The 15,277-nt window shown below is 43.4% G+C and overlaps 1 protein-coding gene and 1 pseudogene across 4 annotated transcripts; both read left to right on the plus strand.

The window, feature by feature from the left end:
• The first annotated feature begins 59 nt into the window (after nucleotides 1–59).
• Nucleotides 60–3,657, plus strand: LOC135649455 (squamosa promoter-binding-like protein 14; annotated as a pseudogene). The gene is made up of 2 exons (XR_010501268.1): nucleotides 60–605; nucleotides 2,685–3,657. The product of XR_010501268.1 is annotated as a squamosa promoter-binding-like protein 14 (transcript).
• Nucleotides 3,658–6,737: 3,080 nt separating this feature from the next.
• On the plus strand, nucleotides 6,738–10,203 carry LOC135649768 (ETHYLENE INSENSITIVE 3-like 3 protein). Of its 3 annotated transcripts, none has more exons than XM_065168540.1 (3): nucleotides 6,738–7,038; nucleotides 7,132–7,462; nucleotides 8,249–10,203. In XM_065168540.1, exon 3 carries the CDS (start codon nucleotides 8,337–8,339, stop codon nucleotides 10,167–10,169), a length of 1,833 nt encoding a protein of 610 aa, XP_065024612.1. In that variant the 5' UTR covers nucleotides 6,738–7,038; nucleotides 7,132–7,462; nucleotides 8,249–8,336; the 3' UTR covers nucleotides 10,170–10,203. The 3 variants fall into 3 exon arrangements, with proteins under 3 accessions (XP_065024612.1, XP_065024613.1, XP_065024611.1); XM_065168541.1 differs by having other exon boundaries at nucleotides 7,145–7,462; XM_065168539.1 differs by having other exon boundaries at nucleotides 6,738–7,462.
• Nucleotides 10,204–15,277: the final 5,074 nt, after the last annotated feature.

Below are 15,277 nucleotides of genomic sequence, written 5' to 3' on the forward strand. Positions count from 1 at the left end.
TATATATATATATACATATATATATATATATATATATATATATATATATTTGTAGAAGATGCAGCAAATAGTGTCAATATGGCAGTGGCAGCTTGTGGGGCAGCAGAATGACACAAAACTCGTCCTTTTAGGCGCCGCACAGTCTCTCTTACTCTGTCCAAAGAAGCCAACTGGCCTCTTTCAGGTCTCTGAGTCAATGGATAAGCTGTAGAGAGAGCTGCAACGTTGCGGATGGATGAAAGGTGTCTCGAGACCACCGGGGCCTCGACCGGCTCCGGCGACGCTCTCCATGGGCTTAAGTTTGGGCAAAAGATCTACTTTGAGGATGGCGGTGGCGGCGGTGGGAGTGGGAGTGGAAGCTCCTCCAAGCCGCCTCTGGCTCCGATCAAGGAGGGCGCGGCGCCATCGCCGCCGGGGAAGAAGGGGAAGGGGGTGGCGCAGGGGGGCCAGCAGCAACCGCCTAGGTGCCAGGTGGAAGGGTGCAATGCCGATCTGACGGGGGTTAAGGCTTACTATTGTAGGCACAAAGTTTGTGGGATGCATTCGAAGGCACCCAAGGTGATTGTTGCAGGCTTGGAGCAGAGGTTCTGTCAGCAGTGTAGCAGGTCAGTCTTGCTTCCCTGGTCGGGTGTTGTGTTTCTGTAGGCGCAGTGAAAATATTGATACTTCTCGTATGTGCCCCTTCTTAATCTGATTCTAGGGTTAGGACTTGACGAAAAAGACGATCTTTGATATTAATTTTGTCAGTGGACTCATGTGAGCTTTGCTGCCCTTGGATGTTGATGTAGGGTTGGTTTGCCTTCATGTGTTGGGTTTGAGGTTACATGTTCTTGTTGTCATTCATAATGGCCTTTTCCTAAGAAAAAAAAGATAACCATAATGGACTCTAGTTTCTTTTTATATCATTTTCTTCCCTGCAAATTGTTTCATGCAGGTTGATCTTGGCATCTTTGGGGATTGTTGTTTTTGCTTTCCTTTTTGTCGTTTTTTCTGGATGTTAATTTTCACTTCATATGGGCATTTCTTTTGTCCTCTTTAGTTCTCCCTTTGGTTAAACTACATGGCTATGTTTTTCTTGAAAGACTTTGTCTCTATTTGTTTATTAGTTGTTTGTTTGGGATGGGAATTGCCACTTCTATATATCAGACAGTAAATATGGGGTTGCATGCTAGCCTTGAACTTGATTGTAGCTGAGATCAATTATTGGGCATTCTTAATATAATTTATATTAGAGTATGCCCCTCCTCGCACTCCTAATTATTGTAGTTTTTGTGGTCGCCCATCTGGTTACTGTGTGCTTGATTTAACAGTACTGCTTTTACTAATATGTTTGATCCTCTGCCGTTTGGACATTGGTTATTTTGTATGTTTCTTTTTTTCTCTCTCATAGTGTGTCTTTTGTTTTTTTGGTTGCAAGTTGAAGAATGTGTTCGAAGTTGTTATGAATGTGCAAATGCATGCATTTTTCATGATTTCCAATTATGATATCCATCTACTTTGGAAAGTTAAGTTCATTTAGTGATTGTCTATTACATTTTGCGTTTGCTTCCGAAGAAACAATCTGGATGTCTCCTCTGTGTATCTTTGTATAAGGATACTGTGACAATCTTTTATATGTTGTTCTCATCTTAATTAGTCACTATGCGCATGAGTTGTCAGGTTACAAGCTTAGATCTAGGTTGTGGACATGCTCCATAGAAAGAAGCAATATGGTTTCTTCTTAAGCTAATTAAAGAATTTCACTTGTTACAGAAGATCTCATATCTAGTGGGCAACTGTTGAGTTGATATAAAATGTGTGCGATAGGTGTATCCAGAATGGAAAATTCATATCTTGATTGATGTCTGAGCCCTTTTAAATGATGGTTCAATGTCTAAATAGATTCTTTTCCTTTCATTCATTTGGCCAATAACTATTTCTGCTCTCTGGTCATTGCATTTGTCAATTCCTGTTTATATTTCTGTCACATTCTATTGTGATGGTGTTCACAAGTTTTTCTAAACAGAAAAATTTATTTACACTTTTTGTATAGCAGCCTCTATTAGAAGAAGTAAATGGCTCCTCTTATGCCTCTGCTGCTCTCTTTGGATGAAAAGTTGAAGCTTTAGCCCATCAATTTTATAGTATTAGTGTGGAAGGGGTTTAAGTACAACTAAGCGGTATGCTGTTAGATTACAATGATTGTAGGGACCGTCCCACTTATGTGATGGGACGGTGTCATGCAAGAAAATACATCGAGTTCTCAATTGTTCTAGTAAATAATATGATTAGCTGCTCTTGTGTAATTTATTTTTGGTGGAATACTTGGTGGTTCCTTTCCCCCAAGCAGCCCATGCCTATCCTGAGAAATATCGACACTGTTTTCCAGACTTCTACTGTTTGTTTTCAGCTGTAGGTTGTACAGGCTTGGTGTTTGGTAAATTAAACTGCAATTTTGCTCAACCATACAGAAGATGCTTGCCTGCTTGGAGTTATTAGGCCCTCTTGCAAGAGTTCTTCTAAATCTATCATCCAAATGAAACATTTATATTCTTTGATCATAAGCTAACATAATATGCACAATATGCATAACCCTAAAATCATTGGTAAATATTTTTAATGCATAACATGCACTTTGTTTTTTGGGATATTTAACTTTATAGATAATGTTTGTCTTGTTATTTACTATGGCTACACGATCACAGGTTTCATCTATTACCTGAATTTGACCAAGGAAAGCGCAGTTGTCGTAGACGACTTGCTGGACATAATGAACGTCGCAGGAAGCCGCCTCCTGGGACATTTGCATCATGCTATGGCCGGTTTGCATCATCCTTTCATGGTCAGAAGCTTCTTACTGTATCTGCATTTACATTTCCCTCCTTGCAGCTTTCTGATACACTGCCATTTGTATGCTTTGTCCTCAGAAGAACCTGGTAGATTCAAAAGCTTTCTGGTGGACTTCAGTCACCCAAAGTTCTCAAGTAGTGCAAGAGATGTTTGGCCAACTGCTAGTGCTGGTGATCGGGTGGTTACCGATGAATGGCATGGGGTCTTAGATGCTCCAACCCATGCGGCTCTCTTACATGGTACGCGTCCCTGTTATCAGGGTCCTCTGGCAGGGAACTTCTGCTCCCCTGTGGAACTTCCACCTGGTGAAGTTCTTGCAGGGGTCTCTGACTCGAGCTGTGCTCTCTCTCTTCTGTCAACTCATTCGTGGAGCAGCAACTCTGCCAGAAACCTTTCAGTAAACCCAGCAAACAGCACTTTTGTTGTGCCCCCTCCATCAACCCGTTCAGTCATCCCTGGTAATTCCACTACCACTTCGTGGGGGCTAAGAAGTCATGGAGGCAGGACTATCCCACATGAAATCCAACATGAAATGGGATTAGCAGAAGAAACTGAGGCTAGCGATGCTCATTTTTCTCATCAGGTAGGTTTTGCTCCGCATGAAAATGGGCAGTGCCTTGACCATGGCTCAGGTAGGGCATGTGACCATTCGGTTCCCGGCATACATTGGTCTCTCTAGACCTTATGATCAATTGACTGTGATGAATCGAAACTTTGTGCATGGTGATTCTGTTTCCAAAAATTTTATGGATCTTAAATCTTTTGTCCATCTATATGAAACCTATGCTGCCAGGAAGCATTAGTAATGTTGTGATGTCATTTAGCTCATGCTTTGTTACAGCTGTGCTGCTATTTTTCTTTGTAGTTCATGATAGATTTCACTGAATATTTGACTGTTTTGAACGAAACAAGCGTCCATTTTTTGTACTGTGGAGAAGAAAATAGACATGGTTGTGCAGACATCTCTTGACGGCTTCCGAATTGGGGCATGCTACTAATGCTATTCCACAGATAAAAAGATTCTGCCCAACAAGACTGCAAATAACTATTCTTGGACATCATCTCCATCAGTCACACTTCTTTGGTGGGCTATTACCCATCTGCTGCAATGTATGATTCTTCTATATAAACAAGTCCACAGGGCTTTTACCTATTAGCATGTGTTGCTGATATTACAAATATGATCTATTATAAGCATAAAGCTTCTTCAGATACACAACTTGGGTTTACATGCCATGACATCCGGGAAATTGTATTACTGAGCAGGCCTTCTGCTGAGCTCTTTTTGTTGCAGTAAATCTTTAGTGTGACTCATTTCTTTTGTTTTGTTTCCTTTCCTTTTTGTTGCTTTCTGTTGTCATCAGATCACAAGTTTTTTCTGAGAAAAAGTGTGGATATGTATAGGAAGCAGCAAATCAGTCCATGACACTTGATGAGATCAGAATCTATTGTTCTTATGTGTGCATCAACCTCTGGTTAAGGAAATCATCAGTTTGGGTTCATGCAAATGTCAACTAAGATTGTTACTCAAGTTTGAAGAAGCAAAACCTCAGGAATTATTTCCATGGTGTGTTGTATGGGAAGTGATCAAACTTTGTAAAATCATGCTTCTGAGACCAATTAAGATGATGTAGCATGATACATAGTATTGGGAATATCATCATGCTTCCAAGTAGGAGAAGCAAGTTTTCATGATTGGCCAAATCATGCAACCTTCATGTGATCCAATGTTGGCAATATCATCATCATCATCATTTGTTTCTTCTCATTTGACAACTTCATCTAACAAAACATCATGATGTGGTTCACTGGTTGTGCCATGCTGTGGCCACCAACAATTCCTTGTGAGTGAGGCCTCCATAAGTTCTCCATGCATTCCTTGTATGGTTCAGTACACCTTGTTGTTATCTTCCATGTCCAGACATTATCAATGTGCTTTCTGGTCCCTATGTCTCCTGGAACTACTCATGCCAATTGTTCCTCCTATCAGGGAGAATGATTAAGCTAGCAGTATGGTATTTCTACACCAATAAAATTTATATAGACAAACTCATTGACTTCTTAGCCATATGAGACTAGTACCCAGCTTCATGAAAGTCAATAGAATTATTGATGTCCAGTTGCATGACCACTTAAAGATTCTTATTCTTGTGTGACAAAAAGGTTTTCATAGGTAATGGAGGTTTGTGAACTGGATTCCTTCTTATCAATAGCATTGAATTCCAACTGCATTTCTTCTTGTGGGAAGATGGCAATGTTTTTGGCATTCAATATCTCAAAATTTCTTGCTGTGTTTCTCTTCACCAATGCAATAAAACAATAAGCAGTTTATCTGTTTTACAATACATTTAACATAGTAATATACAATTCCATGCAAATTTGAATGAAATATTAGTATCAGTTAATCAAAGGAATTTTTTTTTTATCTATAAAATTAAACCTCAGAAATAGAGACTATTTCTTATCATACATAAGTCCAGAGAGTTGAAACAAGGAAAAATTTTGAAGACATAGCACAGTTATATATGATTCACCATTTATGTGATCCATTCTACAAGCTTTTGTCACAAATGAAAATGGGTCACACCAGTCTCAAAATACAAGAGATTCCTTTGTTGAATTATCACAGTCCTGAAACAAAAGAGATGACTTGTTAGGTTAATCTTATCATTATGTATGCACACATCAGAAATCAGTGCATAAGCTTACTTAGATTCCCTAGACAACTGAAATTGCCATTTCCATATAGTGAGGAGAACATGAATACAGTGGTATCTCAGATTTTTACTCTAGTAGGTAGGTTTAATCCTTCAAATAAATAGTTAGACATGCACTATTAGCTAATCAAGAGTGGATAATGGTAATGTTTGATTATGATCAAAGCTAAATCTTCATCTAAAAACTTGGGAACTAAGAGGCAGTAAATACTTACAACTTACAAAGTGTAGCATCTACTCAGCTTTGATGAAGAATCTCTCAGTGGAGAGAACACAGTCCACTTGCTACCTTCATAAAAGTTAGAGGAGGAGAAAAGTAAAGCCAAAGCAGCTCTGACTCTCTTTTGTTCAACACAGAGAAAAAGTAGTGCTGAACTTAGGAAGCTACACCATCAATTTACAGAGTTCAAATTCACATTGAAGAAGAAGCAGCAGCAGCAGCTGTCTTTGAACAGGCTGATTATTTTGTCTGCTCACAGAATGCAAGCATAACAAGGTATTTGATTTTACACATCAACTCTAATCCCATGAATGAAATCAAATTGATAAGCTATTCTTGAAGCCTTGAAGGGCCAATTTGCTGTTCTTTAATGGGCAAAGAAGAGCTTTCTATCAATGGAGCACATCCAATCATCCCCCATTACATAACCCTACAAATATTATGATCAAAATGCAAGTCAACTGAGTCTTTAGAGCCACCCAATTTGTGGTCTTTGTGGTGCTGAGTTCAATCTCCTCACATGCATGGGAGGAAAAGAAAAAAAAAGGACAGAAAATGGATCCAAAAACAAACCAAGAAAAGTAAAAACAAAAACAAAGAAGAAAAAGAAGAAAAAAAATCCAAGTGGGTTCATTGGACAAGTAAATCAGAAATAACAAGAGAGAGAGAGAGAGAGAGAGAGTTCTAATTAAAAAATATTGGTTCTAACCCTTTTCTCTACCTGACTTATGAGTTGTGGAAAGGAGGGGCTCCAATTGTGGGTCCTACACTTTAAGAACCAGAATACTTGGTACGATGATCGCTCCACGTCGGGAAAAGAATGTTCGGAAAAAAAGTAGCTTCGGACCCGTTGGCCTACACGACTTCTTACCAGTCTTTTCACTGCAGGAAGAGGTGACTAATACAGTGGGCTCCACAAGTCAAGGCTTGTGGGGATCGGGTAACCCGCACGGTGGTAGAAAGGTGTCGGCTTAAGGGGGGATGTATCTCGAATAAGGTCCACTGAACTTGGTGGGCCGGCAATTAAAATGGAACCCAACTCCGTGCGGCGGCCGGTTAAAGTAACGCGATCCCCTCCTCTTCGTCGTCGTCGCCCTCGCCCGGCAACACCAACCTCGCTATCGTCGTCGCCTCCTTCCCCCTCCTCTTAACCATCGCCTCCCCAATAGCGGAAGAAGAAGAAGTGGTAGAAGTTGGAATTGGGAGCCGACGACCGGGGACTCCTGCCTCCTGTAGAAATCCCTAACACACCTCCTCTCCACCTTCGATCCGGTAATCGCTCGACCCTTCTCGGAAATCATTTTGCTCGTTTCTTTGCCCATATGTATTGGATTTTGGGGGTTTATAAGTAATCTGATTGTCTAGTGGCTTTTGCAAGTAATATCGATCGTCGAATTAAGGGGGGATGTATCTCGAATAAGGTCCACTGAACTTGGTGGGCCGGCAATTAAAATGGAACCCAACTCCGTGCGGCGGCCGGTTAAAGTAACGCGATCCCCTCCTCTTCGTCGTCGTCGCCCTCGCCCGGCAACACCAACCTCGCTATCGTCGTCGCCTCCTTCCCCCTCCTCTTAACCATCGCCTCCCCAATAGCGGAAGAAGAAGAAGTGGTAGAAGTTGGAATTGGGAGCCGACGACCGGGGACTCCTGCCTCCTGTAGAAATCCCTAACACACCTCCTCTCCACCTTCGATCCGGTAATCGCTCGACCCTTCTCGGAAATCATTTTGCTCGTTTCTTTGCCCATATGTATTGGATTTTGGGGGTTTATAAGTAATCTGATTGTCTAGTGGCTTTTGCAAGTAATATCGATCGTCGAATCGTAATTAGACGGCCTGGTTTTTCTAAAAGATAACGTCTTTTGATTGTTTTGTTTGCGAAGGATGAGGAATCCCTAGGTTATTGTAAGGAATAAATGGATATTGTGGTTGATTGAATCGGTAGGCCCGATTGAATCTGAGATTACATGGGACTTTGTGGTGATTGAGAAAGAGGGGATTTTGGGGATATATTTGCTTCTTTCAAGATATCTATTGGAAGATGGCCTTATGGATGGAAGGGTTTATTGGGATCTGCGGTGCGTGTTGAAAAAAAAGCTGCCTCTGGTGACTCGAAATGAGGAAACCTTTTGAAATGGAATTGGAAGTTTTAGTAGTATCAGGATTTTGCGTTTAATGAAATTTCCCTAGTCGGAACTCCTTTTTATTTCCGATGCAACTTTAGATCATGTAGGCCTATTTTGTCGATTATCCTGAGTTATCGTAGCTTGCTTTTGTTGGGGGGGTGGTTTTAACACTGGAATGTGGCTTGTGATGATGAAGCTATTTTAGATGGAAAAATTGGTCTGCTAATTTGTCAAATTATTCTTCGGAACTCTTTTGTTTACTTCCCTTTCGTGGGTAAAATTTGAGTTGCTGTTTTTCGAATACTTATGCAAAACTCTATTATGCTTACTTCCTTTTGGTGGGATACATCCTTGATAGGTTCTGAATCCGCTTCATAAAGGCATGGAGAAGAAAGGTCTTTGACTGGAGTGGATAAAAGGTTTGTTGGCCTGAGGTTACCTGAACCATGACTCATCTAGCAGTAATAGATCAGGACTTAGGTGGTGATGCATCAGATTTTGAGGTGGATGGTGTCAAATGCGACAATCTCAATGAAAATGATGTCAGTGATGAAGAAATTGAATCAGAGGAGTTGACGAGAAGAATGTGGAAAGATAGAGTTAAACTTAAGCGAATCAAGGAACGTGAAAGGCTTGCCGCCCAGCAAGCAGCTTTGGAAACGTCTAAGCCAAAGCAACCATCTGAACAGGCTCTTAGAAAAAAGATGTCCAGAGCACAAGATGGGATTCTGAAGTACATGTTGAAGCTGATGGAGGTGTGTAATGTCCGTGGGTTTGTATATGGAATCATTCCTGAGAAGGGAAAGCCTGTAAGTGGTGCTTCAGACAATATAAGAGCTTGGTGGAAGGAGAAAGTGAAGTTTGATAAGAATGGGCCTTCTGCCATCGCTAAATATGAGGCAGAGAATTTTGCTGCCGATAAAGCACAGAACAGTGGAAGCAAAAATCAATGTAGCCTTGCGGATCTCCAAGATGCTACACTGGGATCTCTTCTGTCATCACTGATGCAACACTGTGATCCCCCACAAAGAAAATTCCCACTGGAGAAGGGTGTTCCCCCGCCTTGGTGGCCTTCTGGAAAGGAAGACTGGTGGATAGGTTTGGGCTTACCCAAGGGTCAAGGCCCCCCATATAAGAAGCCACATGACCTGAAGAAGGTGTGGAAGGTTGGGGTACTAACAGGTGTGATAAAACACATGTCTCCCAATATTGGAAAGATCAAAACCCATGTACGAAAGTCGAAGTGCTTGCAGGATAAGATGAGTGCCAAAGAGAGTTCCATTTGGTTGGGAGTTTTGAATAGAGAAGAAATGATTGTCAATCAACTTAGCAGTGATAATGGGATGTCTGATGTAACTCAGGATAGTGGTCATAGGGAGCGTCGAGAGGACACAAACAGTTGTAGCGACGAATATGATGTTGATGGCCTTGAAGATGCTCGTGGATCGACTTCATGCAAAGATGATGCGAAAAATCTGCAGGTTGAGACGCTACCTTGTGCAGTGACTTCAAGGGAGGAAGGCCCAGCTATAAATTCCAACCAACTTTGTCAAGGCAAGGAGCAAACAAGTGAACAGCCGAAGCAAAAAAGACCTCGTTTAAGTGTTGCATCTGCTGACAGGCAGACAGCTAAAACTCAGAATGAGCACATACCAAAGGAGACGAGAAACGCTATTCCAGATATGAACGACACAGACATGTCTTTGTTGGTTCATCACGCACAAAGTGTCAGCCATGAGACCCATATGAATCCGAATTCAAGGCACCAAGGAAGAGATCTCCAAAACCAAAACCTTGAACCACAATCTGCCATTAGCAACTTTGCAAGCATCCCTTCTATTAATGTTGCTGCAGGGAACATGTTTACTGATGACCAACCATTACAGTATCCAGAAGTTGGGAATAGTGAGTTGGAATTTGCTACCACAATTAACACAGGGTCCAACTATGGATTTTATAAGTCATCAGGGGGCTCTGGTATCTTGCAGGATAAGCAGCAATACCCTATGTTTGTTCCTGGTCATTCGGTAATGTCTGACGATAGCATAATTCCTGTGGGGAATAATTCTTATGACCATGTGACGACACCAAATGTGAATTCACATACAATCACTGGAGACATGCATCTATTCGTAGATGGATCATTTTACACTGAACCGGATAGGTTTGATGGCAGTTCCTTTGGATTGCCATTAGATTTAATTGGGATCAGCAGCCCAATACCTGATATTGGTGACATATTGCATGATGATGACATTATGGAGTATTTGGGAACATAATTTAGTAAAATTCTTGTCATTACATTTTCCTTTAGTCTTCTTCACCTAGATTGCTAATGTATGTTCTTCTCTCTGCAGTCTATCTCACAAGATAAGGTCCCTAAACGTCTTGACAATGGTTGGTCTATTCACTTTCTTGTTCACGTAGGGAGAATGATTTATTGTAGGTGCATACACAATTGGTAACATGCTTGATGTGACATTCTTTCTGTTAGAATCTTTGCATATTCTAAACTTGGGGTTGATCTCTTTAGGGGATCGGCCTCCTTGAAACTCTATAGGGGTTCCTCCCTCCAAGTTGCTGCTCAAAGGCTGCAGAAAAGATTCATCTATTGCTTATCAAAAGAGAAGAAATACATGACTATTTATAGGGCTTCTAAACCCTAACTCCTAATAGGACTCCTACTTAAAACTCCTACTTCTAACCAACTCCTAATAGGACTTCTAGTCAAGACTCCTATTCCCTTACAACTCTTAATTCTTCTCTAAGAAAACACCTTCTACATGAATGCCTCTCTCAATTAGGACTTTCCTAGCTAGAGTCTTAGCAGAATGTCCCTCTTAATTAGGACTCTCCTAGCTAGAGTCCTAACAGTTTTACATGGATGTCCCTCTCAATTAGGACTCTCCAAGCTAGAGTCCTAACAGACCCGCCCTCTTCAAATCAGCCTTGTTCTCGAGGCTGATGATTCATGAATTCTAGGAATTTGATCTTCAAGTCGTCATAGTTCTCCCAAGTGGCATCTTCTATTGGTAGGTTCGCCCACTGTATTAGAACTTCATTAGTGGGTCGTCGTCGTCGAGTCACGATCCGTTGATCAATAATGGCACTTCGCTGGGTCTGGAGTTCTCTTTGGGTAGTCATATTTGGTGGGTGGCTTTGGGCTGTCTCCAAGCACCTATTTACAACTGTCTCGCCGTCGATTTGTGGGTGATATGCCATACTCCTTTTCAATTTAGTACCCTGCATATAGAATAACTTGGTCCAAAATCTACTCGTGAAGATGCAAGTAGAATTTATCATAAGCACAATGCGTCCCTTATAGTGTAATTCTTTTGAGTCCCAATTGTAATGAGCCACGGAGCTTGGTGCTTCCTCCAATTTTTTTATAATCTTACTAGTCTCTGAATCTTCCTGCCATTCCATCTTAATATCCTTAAGAAAGTTGCTGGTCGGAAGTGAAATGGCCGAAACTTCAGCTTGCTCGGGTAGCTGCGAAAGCGCATCTGCAAGAACATTCTCTTTCCCCTTTTTGTAAGTTATTTCATAATCAAATCTAAGAAGTTTTGTTACCCATTTTTGCTGCTCAGGGGATGATATCTTTCGCTCCAAAAAAGTACTCGAGGCTTTTATGGTCGGTTTTAATTTGAAATCGTCGACCAATCAAGTAGGGTCTCCACCTCGTTGCTGCGCGCACAATGGCAAGCATCTCCTTATCATATGTTGACTTATTTTGATGGGAGGGAGATAATGCCTTGCTAGTGTATGTGAGTGGTTGACCATCTTGCATGAGAATGGCTCCAATTCCGACTCCAGATGTGTCGGCCTCAATAATGAAGGGTCGGTTGAAATCTGGTAGCGTTAGCACTGGCGTCGTCGTCATGGCTGCCTTAAGTTTGTCGAAGGCAGCAGAGGCTCTATCCAACCATTGGAAGACATCTTTTTCTAGTAAGGAAGTAAGTGGTGCACTGATCTTTCCATAGTTTTTCACGAACTTGCGGTAGTAGCTTGTTAAACCCAGAAAGCCATGTAGCAATTTTATGTTTCTCGAGGTCGGCCAGTTTTGCATTGCTCCAATTTTGAAGGGGTCCACTGCCACACCTTCCTCTGATATGATATGCCCAAGATATTCCACCTTTTGTTGAAGAAAGCAAAAATTCGTGGTTGTTGTGTGTTCAAAAGGTGGTTTTCCATATGTCTTCTTCGCATTGTCACGACCTTAGCTGGTTTTGCCTAAGGCGTGCGGCACCCTCGCGCGTCCGTCCGCAAAGGTCAGCCTCCCCGAAGCCTCCCATTGTCCCTTAGGACCAACAAAAGAGAGAACGGGTTAAAGAGAACGCCTCAATCGGGATCCACAAGCAAACATGTCCGAAAAACACTTCATAGACAATGCAAATTACAAACAGACTTTACAAGCTCTGAATAGTTGCACAACAAAGGGTAAAATGGTCCATTACAGACCGAAAAGCTCTCGAACGTGTCCACATGACACAACCTTTATTTACAAGCCTAAAGAGGCCACCAACCCAACTAAAATGGGACTATTAAGCCTTCGGCCGCCCCTTTACATTTTGTACAAGGCATGAACATGCCAAAAGACACGGACATACATAAGCATTACATCCAACATCTTGTTTAGAAGTTTGTCCGTTACATTCTCCCCCACTTATCCCTTCGACGTCCTCGTCGAAGCCTTTGTGAACCCTGCAACTCTTCGCCTTTGCTGAGTCTTCAATCTTCTGCTCCAGTTGCAATGCGCCTCCTGGCTCCCAACTGCTCTCCGCTGCTGTTTTTGAGTAGTCGAACCTTTGATCCGCCATGCTGCTTCAACTCGCCAATGACTCTGACTCTGGTGTGGGGTTGGCTGAGTTGTGTTGATCCTCGTTGATTCCTGCGGATCCACCAAATGAAGGAAAAGACCATTCTTACTGCGCCAGTTTCTCAAAATTTCCACATGCTGCTTGAACTGGGTGGATGCTTGTTGGAGCTTTAACGAGCATCGCCTCGCAAACTTCTGAAGTTTTGGGTCCTTCCTCCACAACATCTGCTCATTGACTCTTCTTTCAGTTAGTTGTCACATCCAAGTAGGTTCGCATCACTTCCGCTTTCGATTGGCATTTCGTTGGAAAATGAAGCGGACAATCTACTCTCAGTAGCACTGATCACCATTGGTGAGGATTTGACAACTATTATCTTCCATTATCTTCGAAGGGTCTTTGAACTTGTGCAGAGCTCCTCTGCTGGGTAGATAAGAGAACTGGGGTACTCGGTTTCGCCCATTCTCTTAAGAGTTGAGAAGGCAAAGGTTACTTGACTTCGCCCGCCTCCTCGAGATTGTACTTCATGCATCGAGCTGGTTACTGGCCTTCGCCTGCTCTTTGCTCACACTTCTGAAGTACTTGAAGTGTTTGCACTCCTTGCGTTGAGTTGGCTACTGTGATTCACCTTCTCAATGCCATCGAACTTCTGGAATGCGGGAAGTTTTCACCCCAACTTGGAGTAATTCTCTGATAGATGAGGTCGCCTTTGGGATTGTACCGTCTTCTCCATCAACCCTGCCGCCTATTCCACTGAGTAGCAAAGGTACAGCACCGCGTACTGCCTGCTTCGTTCCTTGGTCGTGCACTCTTGCATGACCCGAAGTCCTTCACTTACGGCTATCTTGATGAGAAACTTGTTGACACCGGTCTTACGAAGTTTCTTGGCCTCTGCCCTTCAGCCTTGTCTCGGTACTTGGAGATTGCCTCTGCATGCTCCACCTCCCCGGCCCCTTTCACGACCAAGCGCTCTCCCTCCATGAGAGCAAGGGATCAATGACTTGCACGGAAGTCCCGCCTCTGCGGTACCATGGCGCTGGCATGCCCATGGCCCTACTATCCGTCGCCTCGCCTCTGTATCCCTTTTCTGCATGATCAGTAGAAATGTCTCTGTGGCACTCCTCTAAGTCCACCTCCATTCTGACTGATGCTTGATTTTGGGTAGCTAAGTCCCTCTGGACTCGTCGTCGCTTCCTCGCCCCTTTCGACCCCCTGCTTCAACACCACTGTATTCTCCAAGCAGTCCGTTTGGTCGATGGAAAGACAGACTGCAACTCCCAAGCATGGCCTCTGCCATCACGTTGTAGAGTTAGCACCGATTCTGTTCTCCTTAGCTTCCTTGGTAGCAACGTTCGCTTACTCGACCTTGTCCTCTGACTTGTCGGGCTCCCTTAAGCGAATATGAGCTCTGGAGCAGTCCAACTCTCTAGCTGCTTCGATCATACTTCTGTATGATCAAGTCCCTCCCATGGAACTCACTGGTACTTGCCTTCGAACTTTTCCCTTAGTGGAACACAGCCCCCCATATGCTGATGACCAAGGTTTTCGTCCGATGCAAAATTCGATGCACGCACGGAAGACCCGCCTCTGCGGTACCATGGCCTTCACTCCTTGAATCCATAGCCCTTCTTGCCGTCGTGTTGTTCACCAAAGTGGAGCTCCCAGTAGCTCCCGATCATACCTCCATATGATCTCATCCCTCACGGGACAATGTCGTGTGTGTCGCATTGCCACGAACTGTTCCACCACGATCTGCTGCACCATGTTGCCTCCTGGTGGCATCTCCATTGCATTCTGATCCTTGTGGAATAAACTCGAATTGTGAACCCTCCATGTGTGGCCTCTGCCAATACATCGCAGGGTCCCTTCCACCTTCGATTTTGTTCGCTCCTCTGGCAATCGACCTTCATCCACCCACTTTTGGGTCACACCTAGATGAAGCACCGCTCTAGGACAGTCCGTCGCCTAGTAGCTCCCGAAGTCCTCCGACTTCACTATAACTTGTGCACCATTGTCTGGATCCTGGGCCTCTGTCCCTACCAGCACAATCTCCATTGCGCACCGCTTCCTTCATAGCAACTTGAATGGCAACACTGTGGCATATTCTTCAAGAGTACCCGCCTCTGCGTCCTCTTGCCCCGTGCTAAGGCCTTCTGTACCCAACTTCGCCTCCGCAAATTGAGTCGCCTTAGTTCCTCCATCGAATGCTCCTCCGAGATAAGGTGCATGTGCCCCGAAGCTCCCTTCGTCTTTGGCACCATGCAAGATGAGTCCGCTCTGTCAGAATGAAGGACCCAGGGAACAGCATGATTCTACTCCTGCCTCTGCAAGAGTTCATGTCCTTGACCTCTGTCTAGGGAAAGCGCTGTGCCTCTGCTCCATGTTCCAACTTCTATGCTGGCTCCCTTCATGCGGCTTGGGTACTTCGCCAAGTTACACCCAAGTTGCTCCGCTCCTCGTTTTTGCATTGAGTCGATGGTGGCCCTCGCGCCCACCATTCCACGGGTCAGCCCTCCCTTGAGTTGCTTTGGGTCGCTCCCCCACTTGATCTCGCAATGCATCCGCCAATG

This window comes from Musa acuminata, chromosome BXJ3-9, assembly GCF_036884655.1.
Source record: "Musa acuminata AAA Group cultivar baxijiao chromosome BXJ3-9, Cavendish_Baxijiao_AAA, whole genome shotgun sequence".
In the NCBI taxonomy this organism is placed as follows: Eukaryota; Viridiplantae; Streptophyta; class Magnoliopsida; order Zingiberales; family Musaceae; genus Musa; species Musa acuminata.

Excerpts from the sequence above, each read along its gene's own strand:
- LOC135649768 (XM_065168539.1), top strand. The coding sequence starts at position 8,337 with ATGACTCATCTAGCAGTAATAGATCAGGACTTAGGTGGTGATGCATCA.